Source organism: Tympanuchus pallidicinctus, unplaced genomic scaffold, assembly GCF_026119805.1.
Source record: "Tympanuchus pallidicinctus isolate F22 unplaced genomic scaffold, pur_lepc_1.0 scaffold13, whole genome shotgun sequence".
Classification (NCBI taxonomy): Eukaryota; Metazoa; Chordata; class Aves; order Galliformes; family Phasianidae; genus Tympanuchus; species Tympanuchus pallidicinctus.
The window spans coordinates 15,661,832-15,689,760 of NW_026294648.1; the positions used below are offsets into that span (position 1 = coordinate 15,661,832).

At 40.7% G+C, this 27,929-nt stretch overlaps 1 protein-coding gene across 1 annotated transcript; it reads right to left on the reverse strand.

Annotated features, from left to right (window-relative positions):
- Positions 1-30: 30 nt before the first annotated feature.
- On the reverse strand, positions 31-27,901 carry STK26 (serine/threonine kinase 26). The gene is made up of 12 exons (XM_052673036.1): positions 27,883-27,901; positions 27,675-27,793; positions 12,712-12,942; positions 8,293-8,349; positions 6,583-6,691; positions 6,344-6,501; positions 4,739-4,924; positions 3,961-4,109; positions 3,209-3,302; positions 2,697-2,759; positions 2,471-2,607; positions 31-1,955 (listed from the first exon to the last, which is right to left on the reverse strand). Exons 2-12 carry the CDS (start codon positions 27,714-27,716, stop codon positions 1,931-1,933), a joined length of 1,251 nt encoding a protein of 416 aa, XP_052528996.1. The 5' UTR covers positions 27,717-27,793; positions 27,883-27,901; the 3' UTR covers positions 31-1,930.
- Positions 27,902-27,929: the final 28 nt, after the last annotated feature.

Sequence of the window (27,929 nt, forward strand, 5' to 3'; positions counted from 1 at the left end):
ACCCAGAACAAAACGCACGACAGAAGAAGCTTGTGAAAGTTTACAGAACTTAAATATTTATTTTTAAACCATTTAAAACCCCCCAAAACATTGAAATAAGCTTCATCTATAAACAGATTTACAAGACTACCAACTACAGAAGCTAGAGGAGCACTACAATTTGTTTCCGTGATGCAGTTATTCTGTAAAGCTTCAGATCAACTGTATTTACAACTTCTGCTGCTTTTACATTTATAAAAATATTTATTTAATCCATAACATTGTTTTCAAAAACTATTTCCAGACTTTGTTTCTCAGATATAAATTCTAATCGAATTTCAGTTATATAGCAGATGAAAGTTTTAAACAGAAACACTTTCTTAAAATTAAAACAAGGAATTAAAAGTAATTTCTTTTTTTTTTTTTTTTTTATACAGTGTAGGCACCATTGAAAATAATTGTCCTTGGCATATCTAACCACCATCTCTCACAAGTGTCCTTTATATAAAAACGATGTAATGGCAACATTTGACTAAAAATGCAGTATTTACTTGCACACCATTACTTTTTCAATATTTGGCAGATATATTTCAGATTCTTTAAAATGACTTTTGTGCAAAAACAAAATGTGCAGGTCTGAACCATAAAATAAACACACCCAGCCTTTATCAAAAAAATAAATTTACACCAACAGTTGCACAGCTAAGTACTGAAAAACAATCCCAGTTCAAAACTTCAGCATAATATACATACTGGGTTGAAAAAGAAGGAAAAAAAAAGAACAAAACCAAAACAAAACAGAAGAGATTACCCATCTAGCAGTACCATAAATATATAACTGAAAGCAACTTTATAGTCTTACCTACTTTTTATGAAAAAAATCACTCTGTACTGCACAGTACTACCTGTGTGTGAAAGAATATCTATAACTCAGCTCTTTGCATATTAACTGGTAAATACATATTTAAAATACACTTCCAGAAAATTATAAACAAATTATGCCGATGTATTTAATGTATTTAAGAACAAAAATGTGTATAAATATCTTACAGGAGAAACAACACCACCACAAAGAACGCTGGTGTTACGCTTATACCTGCTCGTGAGGTACGGTCATGCGACGCTCGGCTTCTCTGGCTCCCTTCCACCCAGGTACTCGTAGTCAGAGGAGAAACATTAAATTAAATTGGACTTCAGGTGCCGTCCATTATTGCCAAAAGCCCCACCCCCTCAACTGTATTGCTTTAATTTTCCTTCCGTGACGATGTAAGATCGAGTTCCTACTTGTTCTAAAGGTAATACACGTACTGTACATCAGGACAGTCCTGTTGCTACATATCACCTGCAAACTATTGACATATTGCTCTCAAATGTATTTAATCATAGAGCTGCCTAAAATACTGTACCAATTTAGAATCGTTGTAGATACTGTTGCAGGTTTATTTCCCAGGGCACGATAACTATATGCTGGTTGAAGCAGGTGCTACAGCAATAACCTTGCCACTACGTTTCGAACACGCTCGTGAAAAAGCTATTTTCTCTGAAGCTTGTTAGTGATTTACAAAAGTTTAACTCAGGAATACAAAAGACCTGTACATCCCTGTGCACAGGAACAAAACAGCATCAAAACATACTGTACTCGCACTTCCTATTAACTAAAGTAATGGTTATTTCTAAAAGCAAAACTGCACCTCAACTTTTATCAGATTAAACAGGTGAAACTACAATATTAAAAGTTGTTCTTTACAAAATAATTTCCTGAAAATATAAAACCATGTGCACTGCCACAAAATAGTTGAGTAGGTTCTTTCAAATCCTCAAATCACCATCAATATGTTGCAAAGATCCAAAAGGCACAAGGAGCTCATGAGCTAAGCACTGCCAAGCTTGAAGTAGTTTTGGTGGGTTTCACTGGGTCCATACGAAACAGCAGTCAATTATGTGAAGTTTCTTAGGATGAGTCATTAACAGAAAATCTACAGGTATGAAAATGCAAGGAAGAGTGTTAATTACTATATTTTGGTGTGGCAAACAGCAAGTAACTACCTGTGCATCCTTAAACTGGGAAGTGCCTTCATCTCATCCTAACAGCTCAAAGGAAAACAAACAAGAAAATACACACCAGAATACACATCCAGAAAACATTCCCTAGAAACATAATGGAAAAGGAGACTCCTTCACTTACTTGCTATGAACGTGCTTAAGATATAACTGCAGGCTAAACTGAAGGGAACAAAGTGTAACAGCTCCAATAAAACTGCAGTGCTAACAGCAGAACAAGTCACCGTTTCTTATTAGCTTTTGTCTCAATAACCAGAAGTGTTCTGTATGAACAAGGAAGCTAAAAGCTGAGCCCTATATGTAGCAGATCTTCCACTTATCAAAGAACTGTACTCAAATCTCCCTAACGCACAAAGTGCTCAAAATCAAACAGCTTTTCCCAAATGGAAGTGCTTCCCCCCAGCACACAACGCATGCAATGCTAACTTACTTCTGAAATTTCTCCATAAGTTTCTTCACCATCTTATCTGTGATCCCTGGACATGTTGCTTCTGCCATGTTGATGCTTTTTTCAAGTTCCTCAATTGCTTTCTTTCTGCTAGCATTATTTGTGTCCTGCTGTTTGAGCTGAGTAGCAGAACAAATGAGATAAAGCTTACAGAATTCACGAACACTCAGACAATTAATTCAAAAGCTAATCTGAAAGGAAAACTTACCTCAGCAAAGACAGGAGTGATTATCATAGTTAAACAACTCAAGGTTTTAACAAGGTCTTGATCCTGGAATTAACAAAGAAGGATATCAGTACGTTCCCATGCAGTCTATAAGCTGCATTTAACACACTGTGCAATTTTAGAACTTCCTATGAATTCAACACAGCCCTTACAGTACATCTCAAAACAGGCTGCAGGACATCAAGCACTACGTGATGTGCAAAGAGAAGCCTGATGGCACGCAATACGTTGTGACAGTTCAATGTGCTTTCTCTAGTATTATATCAGAGTTCAAAAGAATCATATCTCCATGAATAGATACAGATCTATTAGTATGTGATATCTCTTGGAGTTAAGGCTGACAAAGTTAAAGGATACATCAGTAACAAGCATTATCTGTTGAGGTGCAAAAAGGCCGACAATTCTTATGAAAAACTGTACAGTTACAAAGTTTTAACACTACCTTCCTTACGATGGCTACAAGGCCATTCCTTAGCAGAACTCAGACTACATACCGTCCCGTTCTGCAGCTTCTTTGCATCTGGTTTCTTCCTAACTGTAGTAAAGCTCCACTCAGGATGAGAGTTGTTCTCCTTGTTACTTGACTCCCTGAAGGAAAAGGATACGATGTACACAACGCCAGTCACAACATAATGCTAAGCAGCCATAGGTAACCCAAATACATAACACAGAATCACAGAATGGCCAGGGTTGGAAGGGACCTCAAGGATCATGAAGCTCCAACCCCTCTGCCACATGCAGAGCCACCAACCTCCTCATTTAATACTAGACCAGACTAGGACACATCTATAAGGATTATTTCTATGTCTTAAAATAAGAAAAAAAGCATGTATTTAAAACTTAGGAAACGCTACCTCAGAGACCAAGCTGAAATACCATCAAAGCAAACAAAAGATGCTGTCTACCTCTAGGACCTCCCTTCTCCAATGGCATCCCACCTAAAACAGTTATCTGATATCCAGAAAAACCAAAGACTTGCAGAAGGTACGTTGTTCTACCCACACTGTGCAAACAACATCTCCAGTTGTGACGCAGTACTTTCTGTATAACCGCTAGCCTCAGAGTAGGAAACACACAGCGCTTAAGCAGAACTGAAAATGAGTTCAGAGGTTAAAAAAAGTTTAGAGAACAAGCACATAGCTTGACTTAAGCATTAGCCTTTAGATTCAAACAGTTTTCCTTAAAGAAGCCAATGCAAAACACAGAGAACGAAGCTAGACAGACTAAATGGTGAAAATTAACTTACGAATCGGAACCATCGGAATCACTTTCATCACTACTATGTCCCTCTGCTTTCCATCTCTTAAACCTATCAATTAGCTCTGTCAGATATGAAGTCTTCTTGGCATTTTTCATAATGAATTTGTGCTTCAGGAGTTCTTTTGCTGTAGGGCGCTGTGAAAAAACCAGAACACTGGAATATTTAATGCTATGCTAGCATTTTATGACTTTAAATGCTAGCAGGGAAGATTTGGTACAACAACAGACTCCCCATTCTAACACATACAGCATCAGGAAATTAGTAGAAACAGGAAGTCAAAAAAGCCAGTAATCCACATTTACAAGCACTCTAAAAATATGATCAAGTCACACAGACTATATTGCTTACCCTCCTATGCTAGAAAGTACACACCCAGGAAAATGACTAATCAAGTTTCTCCAATGCATTTCCTTGTAAGCAGAATTCAGACAGAAAACAAAAGTTCTACCAGGGAAGAGATCTAGGATTCCTCTTAGGTTCTCTTCTGACATTATCTTAGCTTTGCATGCATCTTGGGAAGCTGCCTCTGCCATCACTTCCTTTGCCATTCCTCCTCCCTCCATTACTTTAAACAGAAGAGGCTGGGGTGGAGAGAACTACTAAAAAGCACTGTTGCTATTTGCAGTCAAAATTAGTCTCTTGAACTATTTTAGTCAACTCTGATGCACTACATCAGCAAAATACTTGACAAGAATGCATTAAAAAAAGAGACATGAGCATCTCTACACACATTACAAACATACACACACACTTATCTACTCACAAATGTTGGATCCTTATTCAGACACGCATCGATGAATTCTTTAAAAGGTTTACTGAATTCTCCTAATAAAGTTGGAGGATTGTTTTTTGGAATGAGAAACAGAACTCTCATTGGATGCATATCAGAGTTGGGTGGCTCCCCTTTGGCTAATTCAATAGCAGTGATTCCCAATGACCAGATGTCAGCCTGTGAAATGGAAAAATAACTTTCAGTACAAAGTTGAATGCCATCATAGCAACGTATTTACTAACAGAAATCTGCATCTGTATAGTAGAATTAATTTTAGTCTCATTAGATAATGCACAAGGATTGTTTTTTATACCCTGAGGCTATTATTCCTGAAGACATAAGCAATTTAATCAGGCTTTAATAACTTTGACTAATGAATACAACATAATATTCTTGCACTGCTGCCTTCTTCCCTAACAGCCTTATGAATTTAGCTAGGAAACTACCAACAACTCCAGTTAGACCTGAAACATCAAGTTGGAAGCACGAGTTCCTGAAGAATCACAAAGAAATACTGATTTTACCTAAAAGACAAGTTTCATTAATGTCTTACAAACTATGAAATCTCTCAGTTTAGAGACTTCTCCCAGGTGAAATACACATTTTCTGCACTGTTTTCAGATGAGTTACAGGAGCCATTAAAATCACTATAAGCATTTCTCATTACAAACTGCCTAGGAATGATTTGACTACACATGGCAAAGTTGTAACACTTCATTATATGGGCAGCTTTGGGTTACAAGCTGCATTTCTACAGTATTCCTTTCCTATTTAGAAGAACTACCTAAATATCTCTATTTAATACTGAAGAATTAAAGTAGCTCATAGTTATGATATTTCAGTAACAAACAAACAACTGTAGACTAGAAATCAGCGTGTCCTGTCCAGAACCCTTCATCTGTTGAATCCAAAGGCTTGGAAAGAAAGGGGAAAGAGTACTGTTCTTACAGCAGTACTGAGGAGACAAGGAAAGCAAGAGATTAGGTTGTGCAGAATGTAAATGAAGGGGTGGCACAACTGATACAGCAAAACCAGGAGATGAATTATTTTAACTTGGACTGGAGAACCTATTTTTAAAACAAGGTAGAATGCTTTCCCAAAATGCCACAGAACGAGAAATGCAGTTGTAAAGCTGAAACCCTACACATGAAAATTACAGCTGAATGTACAAATTCCTTACTGTCATCCCTCACATGTAAACAAATTCCCTCAAATCTGACTCTGGGAAAGATCTCTGTGGATCTTTAGCACATCTCAAATACTCTACAGGTTTTTTATTAGGGCCCATCAAAAGTACAGTTACAGAGTTACTATCTAAGAAAAACACTACAAAAGTTACTTTGCACATACCAGGAGGTTTAGCTTTCTGGATGTACATGAACAGGGTAGAAAATCTAGTATCAGCACTAAAATACACTGCTGTTTCACTACCATGCCCTAAAGCATCTGATGGGTATACACACAAAAGAAATAGGACTATCCCTCCTTATTATCATCTTTCCTTCCAGTACTGACAGAATTAGAAAGACAAAAATACAAAGCCATTTATGTTAGGTCAGCAGAGAGAGAGAAGAGGTGCTCTACACCCATACTTACTTTGGAATCATATGCTGACTGCTGGATCACTTCAGGGGCCATCCAAAACGGGGTTCCAACAAAGGTATTCCTCTTAATTTGCGTGTCTGTCAACTGCCCAGCAACTCCAAAATCAGCAAGCTTAACGTCCCCTTGCTCTGATAACAAGACATTGGCAGCTGCCAACAGGAAATAATATCTAAGTCAGAATGCTGCTCTACTTACTTCTAAGGATTTTAAAAAGATGCATTTAAGTGAACCTTTTATATCCCTGTGAATCTTCTTCTCTGAGTGCAGGTAGTCAAGACCTTTCAGGATTTCCTTTAGCATAGTAGCTATCTGGAACTCATCAAAAGGCCCAGCACGAAGCTTTAGAGAAAACACAGTAAAATAATGTTAGCCACATCTAATTTCTGCCTTATTATAAGATTTAAATAAATCAAACTTGAAACATTTTTAATTTGAAGAGCTTCATAAAGTGAAGATTCAATTAAGTAGCTTACTATTCCACCAGAAAAAGATGCCATTAGAATAATCATCTCCACATCTCCTCTGCTGATGATACATTACAAATTCTGTTACTTTTCCATACAGTTCACACTTCCCTCAGCATGCAATACACATGAAAAGCTAGAATTTCCCAACAAGTTTCACTTTCTTATCAAACACAGCAGACCCAATACTGCATTTAAAACGAGTGCATTAAGAAACTCTGTTTAATTCAAAATAAAACTTTTTTTAAGTTGTTCCAATATTTTTGATTCTATGCTTGCTTTTGCATTATGAACATAATGCACAACTGTCAAAGCTCTGCACATCAGAAAACTGTGCACATAAAGAAGAACAATTAAGATGTGCAATTCTGCTATTTGAAAAACACACAAAAAACTCACAGCAATGAAATGGAGAACAACAAAATCATGAAAAAGTGGAGGTTAAGTAAAGGAGACAAAAATTAAGTTGCCCTTTAGAACACTAAAACCACTGAACACTACTAAAAACCCCACACTACTTCATTATTTTCTGACAGTCCAAAAGAGCCTACAAACTATGTATAAATGTTAAAGAACAAATTCTCTCAGCTTCTTTCTCAAGACGACCAAACTCCAAAGCTACAAGCTGTGACGTGCTACTCACAATCCCTCTGCTTTTGCTTTCCTAGAATAAAGCTGATACGATGTAATTTCATGAAGTTGAAATGGACTTGTGAGGCTAAGCACATACACAGACCCTTGCAGACAGAACCACTGGTAGCAAACGTATGATTAGCACTATCCTGTAATACTGCAGACATGACACTTCTCCTTCAGATCACACAAAGAAGGCGTTGTATTATCTTGCAGGAAAGGGTGGGTCTCATAGCTTTACAGCTGTACTGAAAATATGGGGAAACCACATCCACATACAGTGAACTGTGCTCCTGCACTAAGCTACATCCTTCATGAATGCTCCACTATCTGAAATAAAAGGCACTTTCATTTTCAACCAGGATTTCTGAAAGTGGAAAACTAAACACCTTTTAACCAGTTAATTTTAACTGCACTCGGTGGTGACATATGACGTTTGTTCCTGAGATCCTATCCTAACAGAAATATTTTGTATGCAAGTGTAAGGAATAACCTGGTGGTGGGGCCTACAGAAACACCCCCACCCTCCCACAAGTTCCTTCTCCTCACGTGGCAAACTTCTATACAAAGAAAGAAAACCACCACCTTGCATTTGACTGAGAATGAAAGTCTCCTCATGCTTAGAAACAACCAAGAGGAGCAACAAATAGCCAAGAAAATCAGCATCAACTCAAGGCACCAACATGTGACAGAACTATTATACAAGTTAACACTTCTTGAAGCATTGCAACATAGTGCTGATATAACAGTGAAATCTGGGCTGACAAAGGAGGAATGACAAAGGAGATACACACAACCACATAGGTTTTACTAGGACTTAGATGCAAATAATCATATACTTACAAGATCCAAAGCTGACCCTCCACCCAAGTATTCCATTATTATCCATAGTTTTGTGCCCTACAGAAGAAATGGGAGATGTTAGAAGTCCAAGGGTACCATTAAAAAAAGAAAATGTACTTCAGTGGAGAACCTGCCAGCTGTTAGGAGAACACAGAGCCCCACGAATCACCAAGTTACAGCTCCTGGGCAAGACCCAAACCCTACAAGAACGCTCGTGTTTCTGAAGTCTTTACATCAGACATTCCAAACCAACCCCTAAAAGGTCAATGGTAAGAACAACACACTTCCCCTAAAAGTTATACTTTTTATCTAATTATCTTAGACTTCACAGGGTTTTTCTTTCGCTGTTTTGAATTTTAAGCAATACTTCAAAGTCCTGTGTTCCCTTCTGTTCTTCATGCCATGCTGCTTGAATCTTTACCCCTGGGAGTTACTGTTTTTTGTTGAGATATCTCAGCTACAGTACTAGAATTCAAGTTCTTCCAACAAGGGTTTTCTACATGCTGCTTCTGTTCTTCGTGAGCAACTGCAAGGAGTGGCAGATTCACGTAAACAGAAATGGAAAGATTTGGTACGAGATCCATAGAGTGCGTTTCAAAACTGGGAACTTCTCCCAGCTGCTCACCAAAATTCCCTCGCGTTTCAGAAACAAATCTAGAACAGTAACCCATAGGTTAATGCTTAAGAAATTACTGGAATAAAAACACTTATTTGAAAAACACAGCTATCAGAAATACTAATGCAGCCCATGTACCATGCACACTTTCTAAGTAGGAAGTATTTACTAGCACTAGTTTCTTACAGCAAAGCACAAGCTGATAGCAGAAGTCCTTTTTAAAGCCTCTTGCATTCTACATTGTACACTGACCTATCTGATTTCCTGACTAGTGATAGAAACCTAAAGGAAACAACAAGCAAATAAAGGTGCAGTTTCTGGAAGTACCACATCCAATTATGCTAACAAGGCACACTCTGTTAGATTTATACTAAATTTAAGAAACATGCAATTTATGAGAGTCTATTCCAATATTATGAGATCAGCAGGGAAGGGCTGGCTAATTTTAGCAGTTTTTATAAAGCCCAACTTTGTCAGTGGAGAAGACCTGCAAGGAGCTCCAGCTTAAGGCAAACATTGTGGTTACCAGACGTGTTTGGAGCATTTGGCCATTACTTGAAAACAGTGTAAGGTGGAAATGAATAAGTACTGTGTTTCTGAAATAATGTCTCAAAGAAAAAGCTGCTATCCAGTGTAATCGGGTGGGGATATTTTCTAGCCAAGCATGTACAACCTTTTTCCTAGCTATTTTAGGTCAACCATGTATAAATAGACAATGTAGAACAAACAATATCTTCAGATGGCCTCAAAGCTTTGCTGCACTAAGCGCTGTACAGTTCTGCTGGAATACGCTGCATGTTACTATAGGAATTTTCCACACTAAAATCTGAAAAGCTGAGAACAACTTCAGGCTTGTTTTAAAAGCAGAATTGAAAAATAGAAGCAGCCCAGGTGTGTTCAGTAGTTACAAGTTACAGGATGGATAATTAATTCCCTAGCCCAAAGGCTACATGGCACAAATAAGGAAAACAATCCACATGTTTTAGTCACCCAGAGATGATCACTCTCTATGGGATCAGACAGAAAATATAGTTCATGTATTTTACAGCTTCACAAACTGGCATAACTAGAACACACCAGAACTGGAGTAACTCTCAGTAACTTTAATCTCTTTCCTGGATAAGCCAATAAGGCAGTAAGACTGACACCAGGACAGCACTCCAGCATATCTTACACTGCTACACACTATCATTTTGAAGGGTACTTTCCACAATCTATGTTTTATTTAGTGAGGTATGATGTTAACGGCAATCAAAGTGCAGTGCTGGATGACAAGTTTACATGCTCACCTACCACAGACAGGAATGTCTACAAACATCCATATAAGGATTGAAGTTATCTTGCATCTACAAAAGCTCATGGAAACAGCTGCAACCTTGCACAACTCAACACATAACAGCAAAAGATGCGATACAGAAGGCAAAACCCTTTCCCACCCAACACAAAGGTATTCATAATGTATTAAGTACATGTTTGTGTATCACCTACCAATGCTTAGGTCTTGCAAGACATCCAAATTCAAGGGAAAAAATGATTAAGACTAGCAAAGATTTCAGATTTATTCAACAGTAAATTCCCACTTGAGCTCCAAAGTTCAAGATACAAAGGTATCCCATGTCTTCACCATTGGGGAATTTTGCACCTTTTTAATTCACAACAATGGGCAATTCACATCAGGTTTATCTCAGTGGTAAGGAAGTAGACCTTATCTTGCATCAGTAGTGTTTTTAAAATATCTACTAACAGACCAGTAACACTATATTGTTAGGTACAAATATTTAGGGGCTGTCTGTATTTTTAAAACCACATTTACAAGTCAAACATGAAGCTGCAGCTAAAGAGCAGCTAGGCTGCAGAATATAAGAGTATCTTATATGGCATCAGTTGAGCTGACTAGGTTACAAATTAGTAAGTCAAGTAATTGAGATAAAGACACTCTTTCCTTCTCCTGCTCAGTTTCTTCTTAGCAGGAGGAGCACTGGGAAGATCCTGCATGTTGCTGGTAAGTCACAGGGCCCCTGGGACTGGGTGACTCCATTCCTGTTAGTCACAATGCTGGCTCTGCATCCTGACAAGCACAAAACTAAGCACAGTGTAAAGCTCCAGAATATTTAAAACAGACTGTACATGGAGAAAAAACCTCACCTGAAAACCTGAACAGTTAGAGAACCCTCACAGTTTACACACCTTAATGTGTTCATTGTAACATTCAATTATCAAATGTGCTTCCTTACAAAGGAGAAGAGCTGAAGCTGACTGGGACTTGATGGCAGTTACCATCTCCCTATTCAAAGTTCAATAAACTTGGTTACTTTTAAATATTGAAATACACTTGTGCCCTTTTTGCCCTATCTTTGAACAGCTTATAGGAGCTATTTTCAATAACCTTTATGTATAAAACCATAAGCCCATTTGATCACTTTTGACATGATCTTGGCACCAGTGAGATCCACTGAGAACTGCTATTACCCTCATCAGCCCAGGACTCTGCTTTCTATGAAATAATGTGTCTTAATTTTCAGAATCTAGCCTCAACGTTCTTTAACCTTTAATTATAAAGTCATTTTGTACAGAACCATACATACTTCACTGTTTCCAGAAGTCTAAAGAATATGCAGAACGAAATACAGAACAGCTGAATACTAAGGCCGACAGCCATTCTCAGAATTATAGCTAATAAAAAGTCAGAAGCTATAGCAACCTTAGTTTTTACTTTTAAGAATAGACAGACAGTACTGTCAAAATGCCTGTTATTAGCAAAATTAGAGCCAGCAAAAAAGATTCTTTGGATACTTCTAACGAAGCCAATACACTGTTCCCCCTGAGGAACCTCAAGCTGAAAGACCTAGTACTAGCAATCAAGGATAAATCCAGCCTAAGATACTAATTAGGCAGGGAAGAGCAAGCAATACAATTAACTGCCACGGTCATCTGGGATGAAAAACATTCCTGTGATTTTTTTTAAGGAAAGTTTCTAAAGGGAAAATAAACAAAATTTCACAAACATCTCTTCACCCACAGCAGCTTTCCCCAAAATAGGAGAGGTAAGAAAAATCAGAGACCAGCATTAATCTTTCAGAATACAACAAAAATGAGAAGTACCCAAACAGCAGTAAGGAAAGTAATGCAGAATTAACACACTCTTGCATTTGCCAGGAATTTTTAGAGAAAACCCTAAACAAGAGCTGAAAGTTATATCCAGCCATTCTGTCAGTGCTCCACATTTATATACTTTCAATTTTTATTTCTGTGGGGTTGTGCATTGCTGTGTGTGTTGATGTTTGCTTTTTTGTTAAGCTTGTTTCTTAAATTACGCCTTAGATAACACTTCAGAGTTATATAACCACTTTGTACTCCTGTCAGTTCCACTTTGTTTCAGGCCTACTATAACGCATAATTACAAACATCTCCACAGCACACAGGGTTTCCTTCCATATCAAAGAAAGGTTTCTCTTTTTTGTTAGCCTACCTATGGAAACATATTTTTCCTTCTCCAAAAAGGCACAAAGTTGCACTAGAAGTTGCGAGGAAAGAAAGAAGAGAAAACCTCTTTCCCCATGCAATTTTATAAAAGCAATAGGAATCTTCTGTCAGCTCCGCTCCTTCTGTAGCCATTTTGTGAAAATCTGAGCCTTAAGGAACACGCAGCAAAAGAAGTAGAACCAAGTCAACACTGTTCAAAGGGAAAAACTAAAAGTCAAGTTGATATGGTAACATCCCCTCAGTTTTAGAATTTTTCCTTTGCATCATTCAAAACGGGCTGACACACTGCTAGTCAATGTTTGTGCAGTGCCATACATTACCTTTAAATATGATCCATAGTATTTCGTTACATAAGGACTGTCACACTGACTTAGAACAGTTATCTCTTGCTGTATATCTTCTATTTCATCTTCTGCTTCCTCGAGGTCTATGATTTTTATAGCAACCACTTGCTGTGTCCGATTATCAATTCCTTTAAAGACTTCACCAAAGGAGCCTTTCCCAATGCGTTCCAGTTTTGTGAATAATTCTTCTGGGTCTGCTCTGTGATTCTAGAGAAGGAGTTAAAAAAAAATTAAAAAAAGATATGAGCTATCTTAATTTACTTCCAAGTTATTAGCCCTCATTACTTCCCAAGAAACACATCATCCAGCTTTATCATCATTAGAGGGCTCGTATCAGATGAATTTATTTCCCATACACTAACTTCTAATCCAGCTATTAGTTACAGAACGTATATTATGCAATTATGTCAAAGGCAAATGAGTCTCACCAAGGAAAGCATCAGGTACAAATCTCATTTCCCACATAATGCTTTTAAAGGAAAGAATAGAGCTGTTAATATTAATCCTGTCTGTGTGGTAATTCAGAAGTCTGCAGAATGCAATTACTGGCACGGAAGCACCATCATCGTTACCCATGTGAATGAGGCCTGGGCTGTCCTACAAGGCCAACAGCTGCACTGCAGGTAATGCAGCACAGAGGGAGCTGCCAGAGGACTGCAGCACCTGGAGCCTACCAGCAGAATCCTCCACCCAAGCACACTGAGCTTCTGAGATCTGCTAAGATGGTGCACACATAAGGTACCAAAAGGGATTGAAAGACGTTCAAAGGCGTATGGATGCAGAAATGAAACTGAAGCACTGATTAGAACCAGCTGACATCACCCAGACATGCATCGGGTGGGGGAGCACAGCACCAGACAGTACAGCACTCCTGAGGACACCTGGTTTACTCTGAAGGTTAGCTGCTCTATGATCAGCACTGACACCACACCAAGATCTTAACACTTCTCAGCTTCATTCAAAGAGGGGGAAGAGAGGAAGGAGAAAAAAAGAAAAAAGGAAGCAAAGTCTCTTTTCTCTTTCAAGATAAAGCATATGGCTGCTTGTGTATCCAAAAGCCACAGAAGCAATTTCTGATGGATATGGATGACTTGAACTATAATTTAAGAACACTGAGCTTTAGAGCACAGGAAATTTGCGGAATTTAAGAGGCAAAGGAGATGTGTTAACAGAACAGCCCATGCTTTGCAGAAGTTAAATACATCACCAATTACAAAAAAACACAACAGGATTTTAAGAAGGATGATGTCTAACACTTGCAGCAGCTTTGCTGTTGTTAACTTGCCATGAACAAGAAACCTCTGCCCAAAGTCCCTCTGATTCCGATGCCTGATGTCTCTCCTACATCCCTACATGTCATGCTTACCCCGCAGACCAACTGAACTGTCATGACAGAAGCGACAGTTTTGGCAAAAGCAGCCACTGTGCATTGGCTGCATGGATTACCCTGCACAGCAGAATACTCCAGTACCAACATGGAACTCCACAAAACATCTCAACATCATTGTCTTGAAAATGGGTGCAAAAATCTCCACTGGGAAAACAAAAATATTGCTCCTTTTTTGACTGGAGTAAAGCAGCAACTTCATGGCCTAATCGGGCCCCTTCCTGTTCCCTTCCTTCTATCAGGATCAGAACTTATTCCACAGTACGGTGAGACGAATCAGGGAGCAGATTTAGCTAAGAGTCAACCACATCATCTGTCAAGTTGACTTTCAGTGGAACCAATTCACTGCTCACATACACCAAGCTGTCATTTGTGCTCTCAAAAGAGGAGGGAATATTAAGTAGTATGGCAGATTTGTGCTGATCTGTGTAACTGAATTTTTAGATCTTGCAAATACATGAAACGCTACTGTGCCTGGGTTGAAGAGCCACTGAAGCAAGAGGAATTAGGAATTTCTCCTTTGCCCACAAAGAGCTCTGATGCACTAAAAACCAAAAAAATACACAAGAATACACCTTCAGAAAAATAACTCTGATCAAATTGTTCCTCCCTCCTCCCCTTCCCAACCCCAAAAAATATTGCTAGATCTACTGAAGGACTTGAAAGATAAGCAAATACACAAAGTGAATGATGAGAACTATTTTGACCTGAAATCTGGGATAATTACATGACAATAAACATAAAGAAAGCAACTGTAGGCCTCAAAACTATTACTTAGTTAGCAAACTAATGTACTCCTGAACTACAGTGTCAATTGCATTAAGGGTAGTTCTTCATTTACAGAAAAAGATGACATGAAAGTGTAAAGAGAAGACTGGCAAAACTTTTTATTAACCCTAAAGCAGTCAGCTGCAGAAATACCAGCTTTATTTTGAGATATCTCAGAGCCTGCGACTCCCATTCAAGTTACCTGGTACCTATTGCTGGATTTGACAGAAAACCTGTTGAACACTTCCACATAGATAAAAGAAAAGCAATGTGCTCCCAGACACAGTCACTGATCCAACCTTCACAGGAGCCACAGGATGAATTCAAAGAGCAGCTCTTACGGTTTCTCCCCAAGCAAAACGCAAGAAGAAAATTCCTCTGGACACCTCAGCAGAAACACGCGCCGTTCCACCCTACCCACCCACTTAACAGCCAACAACAAGGCAGGCCTCAACTCTCACCCCTAAGCTACTTCAGGTGAATCAGAGCTTTTAAGGCTATTTTAACTTCCAGCGATTCCTGATGCCATCATGTGGGAGTGCTGCACTACAGGGAGAGATGAAGCGCGGCTGGATATCCTGACACACAGAACTGCATGCACACCCATGGGAGAGCGGAACAAAGGCGCACCAGAGGTGAACAAATGGTGTGGAATTACTGAAGGAAAAAGGCAGGTCTTTATTCTGAGTAAATCCTTTTACTGCCAGCAAAGTCAGCTTTACAGTTTCTGTTATTCACCCAAGCTGACAAGTATCTGTAGGACACTCCAGGATGAAGGCAAGAATTTCTGAACAATCATGGCTAACATTGAGGTAATTTCCCTTGGAAAGGCTTCAAACTAAGAATGCTCACATTACTTCAAACACAGGCTTAGAACAAAGCTGCACTGTGAAACAGACTTACCTTTACCTTTCTTAATTGCCTTGTCTTTCTGGCTACTGTTCTAAACTATTTCTCTGTCTCATAAAAACCAAAAACTACAGAAAACTACTTTTTAATTGAAGACAAAAAGATGTAGCAGTGCCTGTTCTCTTCCTCTCTGTACAGAGAAAGATGGAGATATATATTATGTGAATAAAAAATGTGTGTACATATACCAACAAGCAACATATACCAATGAGATATTGCAAGTGACAACTCAGTTAAGCTCCTCATGTGCCAAAAATTAGAAATCTAATACTACTAACACTCCTAACAGAGCAAAACTGTTATTCTGTGCTTTCACTGAACAGGAAAGAGGTTTAGAAGCTTTGAAAGTTGCCCGTGAGTAACTGTGTGCATTATTATTTTAATTGGTTTCTATGGAGAGTCAAGTCTGTTGGGCAACAGATGGTATCAGTATAATAGCGTATGGACTCCATCACCTCTGATAAGGTAACACCTGTAAGCGGACAGATCTGTAGGACTTGGCTCCTTTCAGCCCTAAGCCTGCCCCCACAGGCAGAAGCAGCACCAAATATGACAAGCTCAGGCATATACACATGCCAGCTTCAATCTAGCCAGCATGAGTAACAGCACGGCTATCAGCATGACAACACAAGCCCTCTGCCCAGCTCAGGAAGTCCACCATTTTAACAGCGCAGCACAACTACACAACCTATACTGCTGCTTACCAAAAACTCTCCTATCCTTCTTTCCAACTCCATGCCCTTACTGTCTGGGTTCACAGGCTAGTGTGTGTACATACATAGTCCCAGAATCATACTGTAATTTGGCTAGCAGGGGATCTCAAGAGGCCCCACTGTCCAGCCTGCTGCTCGCAGTCCCCACATAAAAACCTCTACAGCCCAACAACTTCTGCCAGCATACCCACAATAGCTGCCATCAAGCACTCTGCCAATATGGCTTACATAAGCATTTTCTTTTTAATAAACACAGCAAGGCAATGTCCTGGCTAGATTCAGCTACAGGACTGACTGCCTGACTCACCTTCCTATCTCGCTCTGACCCTTTCATATACCTGTTCTCCAAAGTCTGCATTCCTCCTTTAAAACAAAGGTAAAGCATGCTGCAGATCTGACTTCCAAGATTATACAGGCTTCTAATGATACGCATCAAATCATGGTAAGTTTTTTAGTAATTAAGCTGCATTACAACACTGAAATACAAATGAACAACAGGCAGAAAAGGATAATCTCCACATAACATCTTATTCAAGGCCTACAATTCACAGAACTGAACCTTCTTGTACTCAGTAGCTCTTAACAAAATTCATTAATGAATCTTCTTACAAATGGATGAAAAACATTAGTTGTAAAGTATCTTAGATGCAAGCCATTAGCTCAGTTTCAGTCCAACTAATTCAGACCTAGGATCCTCAAGGTTTCCCAGAGCAAGTAATTCAGCAGTCACATCAGATTCCTTCTAAGCAGTAATAGTGTGTGTTTTCACACTGATGAGCTCAGAAGTATTTCTAAAACCTGAATCAGAAGATCTGTAACGTTATGTGGATGCTGAAGCATTTCACACTGTTTATTTGGAGTAGAAGTTCCCTTAAAATTGTAGGAGTGTTACAGAATAGCTCAACTAGACTGGGAAACATTGCTCAAACACAGTTACGTGTACATCATAAGATAAAGTAATTATCTCAGAAGATTTAATAAGAGAGAAGACTAGAGTGCCTACCACCATATTTGCCAAGTATCCCCTCCACTGTGGTCCTAACACGTAGTGGTATCTTTGGCATTGTCATTAGAATTACCTGCGTAATTTCAAATACCTCGAACAATTTCTAGAGTAAAGTCTGACCTTTCTAAGTCTGCTAGAAGTCAAGGGTGAAATTTAAGGAGAAGAGCCATCTTAGAGAAAGCTTCTGGAGAAGACTGCTGGGGCAAAGCTTTAAACAAAAAATGAGTCTTATCTGTTGTGCAGCCCTGCAATCATATCAGCATTACATGCCAGATGAAGAACACATGCAAGCTTTGCTGCTGAAGCCAGCGTGCACTGCACCATTTCCCTTAAGTCCCAGAATTACAGCTGACAATAATATAAGCTAGGCATCATACCTGCTACTTCACTATTCACTGCTAAATCTCTAAGTTATCCTATTGTCTTAAGAATGCAATGAATAAGAGACACGTAGTTTTTAATATCATGTTACTGACTTTCCAGTCACTTCACCTATTCTCAGCATCTACCTGACTAACAAAACACTGGGTAGAGCACATGGAAGTCATAGGTAACCAATTTATTCACAGACATTATCTATTCTCAGGGAATGTTACCTGTGAGTTTCTGTTCTATTTAGATGCAAAAGAAAATTGAAAATATGTGGGAATAGGATTGGTGAAACCAACAGGTTATGGGATTTTGAAGTAACGTCTCACTCAGCAGATGTGCCAAAACACCTTAATTGGATTTCTTTCCATGCATTATCTGCATGCAGCTTCAGAGATTACCTAAATTATAGGCCACACACATTCTATTATATATCTCTCTATCCACATTTTACTTCCATATTTCACCTGCATCGGGAATATTTTACTTCTTTACAAAATAAAACCACAACAGGTAGAGAAAGACTTTAATTTCTAGATCTCTTCTTCACCCACGTATTTTCTCTTAAATGCATATTACAACGTAAGTTATGCACACAGTGCCACAGGCTTGTATATATATATATACATAATACTAAAATAGTTTGAAGGCAATGAAAGCACAGGTGCAAATCCATTATCACTTACAAAGAATCAGGAAGAAAAACCTGTAGACATTCACTGTAAGGGTGGAGCCTGCAAACATTTTTTCCTCCATCTTGTATGCACTCTGGCTTCTCGGTGATTTCTGCAGGGAATTCAACCCTGATGTCTCCCTGCAGCCCTTTCCAAGACTCCAGCCAGCATCAAGATATCAGACACCTCATTACACTTACCAGAACCGTATGGTAAGCACTGAAGTAGAAAGTGACTTTAAAATCAAGTTGTTTTATTGTCAAAGCATCAAATCTTTACATTACCTAACTTTTCTACACTACAGGGAACAAAAACCAGACTTGAGCTCTCCTGTCCTTAAAGGGGACCTAAGCTCCGTTACGCCCTTAATGATGCACCTCCTTTAACTCAAGGCCAAAACTCACTGCTGTGTTCAGTTGGAGCCTGAAAACATTAGTGTAAAACAAAAGCAAAATGAACAGAAACCCACAGGACCATGTCTTCATCACACTGGCTGTAAGGCCAGCTGCCTGACAATTCTTATGACTACCAGTTTTAAATACCAGCTTTCCTTCTTGCCCAGTCTCAGATTTTTAAGGGAAGAATCATCTTCATTCCCCAGCTCCCTCTGACCTGTGACAGATCCATGTTGTCAGTTGAATATTGTGCTGAAAAAGGAAACGACCCAACTTCTTATATTCTTAGCTATTCTCCCACTTCAGTAGCACAGCATGAAGCAGCTTAGGGAACAGGGTAAATAAGCAAAAAGCAAGAGGAGCAGTACATCTACTATAGATGAGCCCTTTGATGCTGGCAATTATAAATTGACCCCAATTGTTTATGTATTCTGCACAGAAGAAAGACATAAAAAGGAAGTCTTTGTGCCAGAGAAGTTTTGTGTAACTTACAGTCAACGGAGTCCCAATTAACTTTCATTCTACATACAAACACCTTTTAAGCACACAGTATCATTTAAAAACAAAAATCCTCAAACCACTGCACACTGATGCCTGTCCTTCATTTGCTTCCATCAGTGAGGAGCACGGCCCGGCAAGGGGAAGGAGGGCCACAAATTACGTGACCAGATCTGCACTGTAATTTGCAATAAAAAGGCCCAAATGACAACACTCTATAGCTAGGATGTCTGGTGTGCTTTGATGCTGACACAAGTCAGAATTCAACAGATTCCTGGATCGCCAAGTGTTCAAATGCCATTCTGTATTTTATTATGGAATTCACCAAGCTGCTCTTTCCAAACAAACGTAATCTCCTTTGAACAGAGCAGGACAAATGACTGCTGAATGGATAATTAAGCCACCTCAATGAACTGCCTGCACATCAGAGGCTTCTATCAGAAGATAGAAGACTACTCCAGTTTCTCACTGGAAAAGAATATTTGCACTCTTCCTATTCTGTGAACTGCTATGAAAAACCTAATCTGCAGAGAGATTACAAAAGCCACATCTAGTAGGAACACGGAAGAAGCACCATTTACGGGCTGCAGCCTCCTTGCAGCGTATGCCCTTCCTTGCAGCCAGCAGCCTGCTTATCAGTACACAAACAATTTTTTTTCCCCATTTTTGCCACACCCATTTTAAGAACAACCACGTCACAGCTCTACCAGCAATGAATTATATAATTTGGGCATCGGTACTATTTTTATAATGCTTAGAGGTTTAGCATCTGCAACTAAATTGCAACTGCTACCCAAACTTCAAAGGCCTCCTCGCTGTTCTATCATAGAAGCCATTTCAGCATTCATTCTGTGCAAGTTAGAACATGATATGCAGATTTTCCTCCTGTAAATAAGATTAAACTCACGCTATAATCCAGATAGGACAAAACAAACAACAAAATCCAGCTTTTTAAACTTGCTGGTTCATAGACCAGAAAGCAGCAACAAAACCTTAAGTTAAACACAGACAAGTATCCTTGTTCAATCTCTCTATATCATTGCTTCTTTTCAGGCTAAACAAAGTCAAAATGTGACAGAAAAAAGCACTGGCTGGAAAAGGATAGCTCCAGAACACTGCATGGGAGTAAGGAGCAAGCCAATAACTTTATTTCACACGGATAGCTCTCCAGGAATATCCACTGCTGCAATAAACCCCAAATGGGAACCCACGGTTAGGGGATATGATGCCATTCCTTCAGTTCTGGAAGGGACCCTCTGGAGAAACACGGCAGTCTTCTAGAATCCTGCATTCCCACCCCTCTCTTCCAGGCCTCCTCTTCATTATAGGCCCTTGATCATAGCAGTCACAGTGGATCTGAAGCTACAAGAAGCACACAGGGAAAAGGACAAAAATAAAACTCCCAAATGAGCTACAAAGGAAGGAAGAAACCTTCCCCACCAAGAACCAACCTGGCCATTTCAGGGAACTCCTTTTTTCCAATTCTGCAGCACACTCATAGCACGGCAAAGCAACTCGTTACATAAAATGCAGAGGGAAGGGGTAGGGAAGGAAGAAAAACACCTTAAAAAAAGAAAATCAGATTCTTCTTGCCAACTAGGCTGGAATAAAGCTGAGCAGGAATGTAAAAGTGTTCTTGCTGTGAGTGGTTGCCAGATAACGCCTTCCTAGGTGAGAGATCAACAGCAGTGATCTCTGCCAGCCTGCACCACCACACCCAGCCTCTGCCCAGCAGCAGCTCTGCCAATGCTGGCACTGGAGCTGTGGGATCACCTTGCCCCTCCACATTTCTCTACACGCTTTCAGGTCGATTTGCATCAGTGGAAATTCAGCCTTTTTTGCTCTGCGCTTTACAACACTATTAGTCATTCCAAGGTGAATGGGTTTTTTTCTGTATTCTACATTCAGCTCCCAATGCAGAAGCCTGCACTGAAATATAGCTCGACATCTAGCAAAGCACAGATAGTAAATACCCTCTGATAATCCTCCATCCCCTCCAAGTCAACATTATTCTAATATTCAGGACATAGACCCAGTTGAAAGAAAAGCCTGCAAAAGGCAGACAAGGTGAGGAAATACAAACATTGAGGGAACAGATGGTTCTTGACTCCTGGTGCATGAAACCAGAGCTGTCACCTTGGGCTCCCAACATTCCCACAGCTCAGGTGTGAAACCTGCAGTTAACTAACAGTTCTCATTCATCAGCACATCCAGAATTCATGCAGACCCAAGATACGTAATTGCACAAGGCTTTTCCAGATACACTGCCTCCACCAAGACCATTCAAATCCACATTTTTTGGCAAGACAAACTTCGCTTCACACTTCTAACACTCAGCTACGAAGGGAAGCTTTGAAGAACTGCAATCAAGCAAGATCTAAGCTGAAATCTTTCCCCAGCTACAGACCTAAACAACACTCAGTATACACAGTGTATCTCTGCAAACACACATGCACAAGATGAAAAGAAGAACAAGACCAGCAAGATACTGTTACCTTGTCAGACCCTTTATTAACAACTTCACTGATTGAGTTCTTTCTGTCCTATTTATTTGGGTAGCAGTCCCTCTGGCAGAATGGTTTTTAGTACCTCCAGATGGGCACCTTTCTCACGAGATTTACGTTTCTCCTTCAGAAACTAAGGATCGTGTTCAGCCATCCTCATCTAATCAGCAGAACAGATTTCTAGAAGAACTGCTGAACTAATGAATCTAAAGCACAAATGACAGCTCTTTAAATAGAGTTTCAGAACACCAAGAAACCTGGTGAGACAGGTGAGAAGGAATTTGATTGCCAGTGATTGTTATAAGTTGGAAAGAAATAGCAGGACTTGCATCAGTGGGCCCTGACTTGATAAATACTTCACCAACAGTTTATTCCTGCAGAGAGCATACACAGTCACTAGTTACAGCATGCCAGAAAATTATGTTACAGAACAGTTTCAGAGCTAACCTGGTACCATTTATCCCCCTACTCAAACCATCCATGAACTCCCCAAGTGACTGTCAGTTATTAAACTCTGTTTTCCAGCCTTACAAACCACCTCTTAGCACTTCTCCCAGTTTTTGACCCACTCTTAAAACTGAAACTAATCACCAAACAAGTGACACGATCACTAACAGGTTTTAAATTCATCCTTTCACTTTTGGGGAAGACTGAAAACCCTATTTTCAGGTCACTTAAAACAATGTAAATGAAGATAAGGTGCCAACCTTTACTAAGCTGTTCCATAGGTCTCACACTACAAATACTGCTGCAGAGGCACGTTTAGTCACGACTCTTAATGGTGTGCCACAGTTATCACCGACCTCTGAGAGCAGTGGGCACTGCCACAAGCCCTGCGGGGCATGGGTCACAGGTCTTCATTTTCAGGTGAACCTTTTCAATACTGAATTCAATAAAATGACCTCTACAGAATAAATTAATCATTAAGTGGATTTTTAAAGCTAAACATCTGGTTTTAGGCTTTTTTTTTAAAAACCTTTTGAGGGAAATTATTCTCTGCTCAAAAGTGATAGTATCAGATGGTGCAGAAGAGCAAAGCAATTAAGGTGAGAAGAGTCGAGTCTGGCTTCTGTATTCCCTGCAGCTTCAGCAGATTTGCTGAATTTCAGGTCAGTGCATTTAACAAGTGTATAGAACTGTAAAATCTGCACCCAAAAATTACTAGTAAAGGACTGCTGTAGATTTTTTCTTCTCAGACTGATAAAAGCATCTGCTGGATTTTAGCTGGTTATACCTACACAGCTTCCATGTAGCAAACACTTTCCAAAGCTTGCTCTATCCTCCCTTGATGATACTAAGCCAATCTAAGTATGACTGAGCTCTGCTTTTCTTTGTCATCAGAATAACTTATCAAAGTGCACGAGACGGAAGAACCAAGCTCAGCTAATGAAGCCTGAGCTGAGTTAGCAGACTGCTACTAGGTATGATACAGCTTGTACAGCAAGCACAACAAGGCAAACAACTGCAGCGTTAAATTCCACAAATGTTTTCATGTGATCTACTTGAAGCAGCAAACAGGCACGCTCTCCCTATGTTTTAAAATGCTGTCTTCCTGTAGCCTAGCTGTACTGTGGCTCAAAGCTCTAATACCTTTGTCCAGTTTCAGTTCCTTGACTTAATCACCAAATCCCTAGAGCCCACCCTAGCTCAATCACAAGGAACCTCTCTTTTGTATGCACTGTGGAAGTCCCACAGTATCCTGCAAGAGCTGGACATCCCACTTTTCTCTAGTTAAGTCATGTTTCTAAATAATAGAAGTGTAAAGCCTTTACAAACCCACTGCAGAACTGAGGCAACTCAGCTCTGAGGACAGCGGTGCATCCACAGATCCTTGAACAGATCTTCCCTCAAAGAAGTTCCTCCAATGCACACCCTCTAAACATTTAGGTATCTGACAGTAACGAACTGTCTGCTCTTAACTGAGAGACACTCCTAAAACTGCGATGAAAGCTTGCTAGGAACCTGACACACCTCCAGACTATGTTTGGGCACCACACAGAGAGCGCATTTCTACAAAGGCACCCATTTATTTATTTATTAAACCTCAGCCCATCGCTTCCAAACCTAAAAGCGATTTCTCTTTTCATCTCCCTACACCCACCTAATAACTAGATGTTAACTGATCTCCCTCACAGCATCCCGCGGAGAGAGGCTCTCCAACTGCCAGGCTCAGGCTGCGCGCTGAGCAGCGCTTTACAGCTGGTTCTGTTCACCAGAGCAAAGCTCACCTTCACGTTCAAGTTAGTATTTAATCAAGCAGTCCTTCAGTTGTGAATCAGAGTACAGTGGCTGACAGGTCACGTGCCCCTGGCTGCTCTGCTTTTAGAGGAAGTTACGCTTTTTACTGCAGGACAGTCTGGATGCCAGTAAGAGCAGATCAGTTCTAACTAACCTTTGTGGCTACACTCAAGGCTACTGGATATACCAACAAAGCCATAAGAAAAACAAAAAGTTAAAAAACATTTAGATGAGTAAATAGCAGAGGCACAGAAATACAAAGCCACAAACCAGGTTTCAGAAACACATACAGACAAATGAGAACAGAATCAACACAAACATGAGTTAATTAATATTTCAGACTTGGATTTTGCACAACAAATTGGAACAGGAAAACTTTACACGTTGAAAAGTGTACCAGTTTAAATAAAGAACTCATTATTTATGAAGTTTCATTGCTGAAATCTAGACCAGCCTGAAATTTCAGGATGCTGATAGCAAAGTTCCCTCACCGTCCAACCTTAGGAAAGCTAACTGACACTCATTTGGCCACAGGCCATATGAGGAGAGGCTGAAGGAGCTGGGAATGTTCAGCCTGGAGAAGAGGAGGCTCAGGGGAGACCTCATTGCTCTCTATAACTTCCTGAAGGGAGGCTGTAGTGAGCTGGGGGTCGGCCTCTTCTCTCGTGTCATCAGTGACAGGACCAGGGGGAATGGCTTCAAGCTACGGCAGGGGAGATTCAGGCTGGACATTAGGAAGTATTACTTTTCGGAAAGGGTGGTCAGGCACTGGAACGGACTGCCCAGGGAGGTGGTGGAGTCACCGACCCTGGGGGTGTTCAAGGAAAGACTGGATGTTGTATTGAGGGACATGGTTTAGTAGGAGCTATTGGGAATAGGTGAACGGTTGGACTGGATGATCTTTTAGGTCTTTTCCAACCTTGGTGATTCTATGATTCTATGATTCTATGATTTGTACTAATGAATTTTGGAGTACTGTGTAAGATGCTGTCAATAACATGAGGAGCCCATGAGAAGACTCAATCTGAACTGACATACTTTACATTTCCTGATAATTTTAACAAACACAACCCTCTGTACCACAAAAACTGAATAAGAGCTTCCACCTGACTCATTTTATACATTCACTGAGTTCTTCGCCCATACTAAACAGGCTTAGAAGTTTCAGTGTTGAATATCATTCAAGTTCACATCATACAACTGCTGCAAACTGGGCCTATCCAAGCAAGTGATGAGGAGAAAAAAAAACATCTTTAGGAAGTTGTTTGCACAGGCATGAATTGTTGGGTATAACATCTGGTTTTGTCAAGGACACAAGACAGGTTAAACAGAACGCAACCACTGCATAAACACATAATTCTGTAACTATTCATAAGGGCAGCAGATAATACTACCTCTGGGTCTTCTGTTGTTGTCATACTACTCACAGGCAGAGTTCAAGTTGACCAAAACAACTCTATGGGGCCTCCAGTATTTTCAGATATAAAACATTTAAGAGATCTTAAAACAATCAGAAGAGCTTTGGTAATGCTTCACTGATAAACTGGCAAAGTCTTTTTGGAGTCTGATTTGTTTGTTTGCGATGGAAATCATAGGATTACAGTAGAACTGAAGGATTCATACCTGTAACACATTCTCTGGCAAATTCTGTTTGAACTGTTACATTCAGTGCAAACACTTCCCTCAACACAGACTACAAACAAGGAGCTTGACATTACATGCACTTTTGCACAGTGCTAGTTTTAATACAACTATTAGATCTTCCTCCTTCACAGGCAAATCTGTTTATTCCTTCTTCAGTCACCACGCATTCATTTTAACGCTGAGCAGATGCAGGGATGCTTTCGTAATCACTTGGATGATCTTGAATGAACAGTTCAAATAGGTATTAAAAGGAGGAAAGAAAAAAAAAAAGTAAACTTCATTCTTTAGACTGCCACCCTCAGCCAGAAGATTTTTTGTTTGCTTTCTTATACTGTATTACAGTCCCTCTTAAGGAAGAGCAAGGTGAGTAATTTTTCACCAAATCTTAATTCCTTCGCATTGTAAGATTGTTGGGACTTGGGTAATAGCATTCATCAAAAGTCATCAAAAGGAGCTATTTCTTAATTCTATACAGCTGCACGTATCTAACAGTTAAAAAAAAAAATAGAGAAAAAGGATTTTACACATAATATATGTTAGGAGATTTGGGTTAAGCTAACAGCACTAGAGAAACTATTACATAAACGTTAGTGGTTTAACAACAGAAAACAGGATCTCAAATAATTCTCAAGGTCCTTTGGTGGTGACAAGGCAGCCATGGAAAATAGGTCAGCAATAGATCAAGTAGATATGACAATAAGGAGTCGATAAATTTGGATTCTGAAATAGAAGTCTTCCAAATACAAAAACAGGAGACAGAGGATAGAAAGTGTGGCTTATGTCATCTTATATCAACAGAAAGTCAGTGGAGGACCAAAATTTAACTGATTTCAGAAGGCCTTCAAGTTACTAGAAGTGAAAAAGGTAAACCAAACCTCAGCATTGCAACCAATGCAAATCAGTATAGAAGTGGTCTTTATACATCATTTCTACACTCAAAAAAACATGGAAGATACCCAACTGCAGAATTTCTAATCTTCTGTTCTGAAACCTCCTGAACTCCTTGTATCTCACACAGATGTATCATAAAGGCCTCTCTGTTTCTGGAACTAAGGAAACTCCCAAATCCTTCAGCTATGGGGCAGGTATGGCTAACCTAAAAGCTGAGAGAAAGCCAAAAACGCTGACGGAGCTGCCAGCCTCTGACAGGCAGAAAACAGCACCGAAATGAGCTCAGCTCCTTGTTGTGCGATAAAGATCTCTGCCCGAACTCACACGAGGCTCTCCAGCAGAATAAGAATGAAGAGTCAGAGGTATCCCAGCCTTCCTCTGAAAAAATCACATATTGCACGTCTGTTTGTTCGAACAAGCTCCACAAGCACACGAAGGGCACCGGGCCTCCCTCCCAGCCAAGGAGAGGAGGCATTTTCTGACAGATGACGGCTCCCAAAGGCACACAGCACAAACATCGGCTCGCACCTTTCCCCGAGCACCAGGCCTATGCCGCAGGCAGGGCTCCGCTCTGCAGGCCCGGGTCGATATCGCCACTTCCAGCCCACCCCGCGATTCGCTTGGTTTTGCCTTTCACCAGACGCCCCTCCGCGCTCCGAGATGCGGCTCATCCCGAACAAAGCGGGCAGGGCGCTCGGCCCGCAGGTTCGAGGCACCGCGGCTCCTCCCCGGGCCCGACCGACCCCTCCCGCACCGCCGGGGCTCCAGCCCGCTCCCAGCCCCAAGCCCTGCGAGGCCTCCCCGTTCCCGGGCCGCCCCGCTCCGCTCCGCCCGCGCTCCCCCGGACCCAGCGCCCCAGCGACGGCCTCCGCGCGGCGCCGCTTCCGGAGCCGGAGCCGAACCCGCCGCCTCCATTTTGGGACCGGCGCCGCTCGGAGCTCACCTGCATGCCGGGCACTTGCACCGCCACGGGCGAGTGGGCCATGGCGGGCTGCGGCGGCCGGGCGCCGCCCGCTGCTCTCTCCGGTCGGCCTCCCTGCTGCTGGGCGGCGGCGGCGGGGCCTGGAAGGACAAAGCGGCGGGGAGCGGCTTCAGCGCGGGCCGCGCTCCCTCCTTCCCTCCCCGCGCGGCCCCGCCCGCCGCCGACTCACCTCGCTGGGGCCGCGGGGCCAAGCTGCGCGACGCGGGCGGGGAGCGC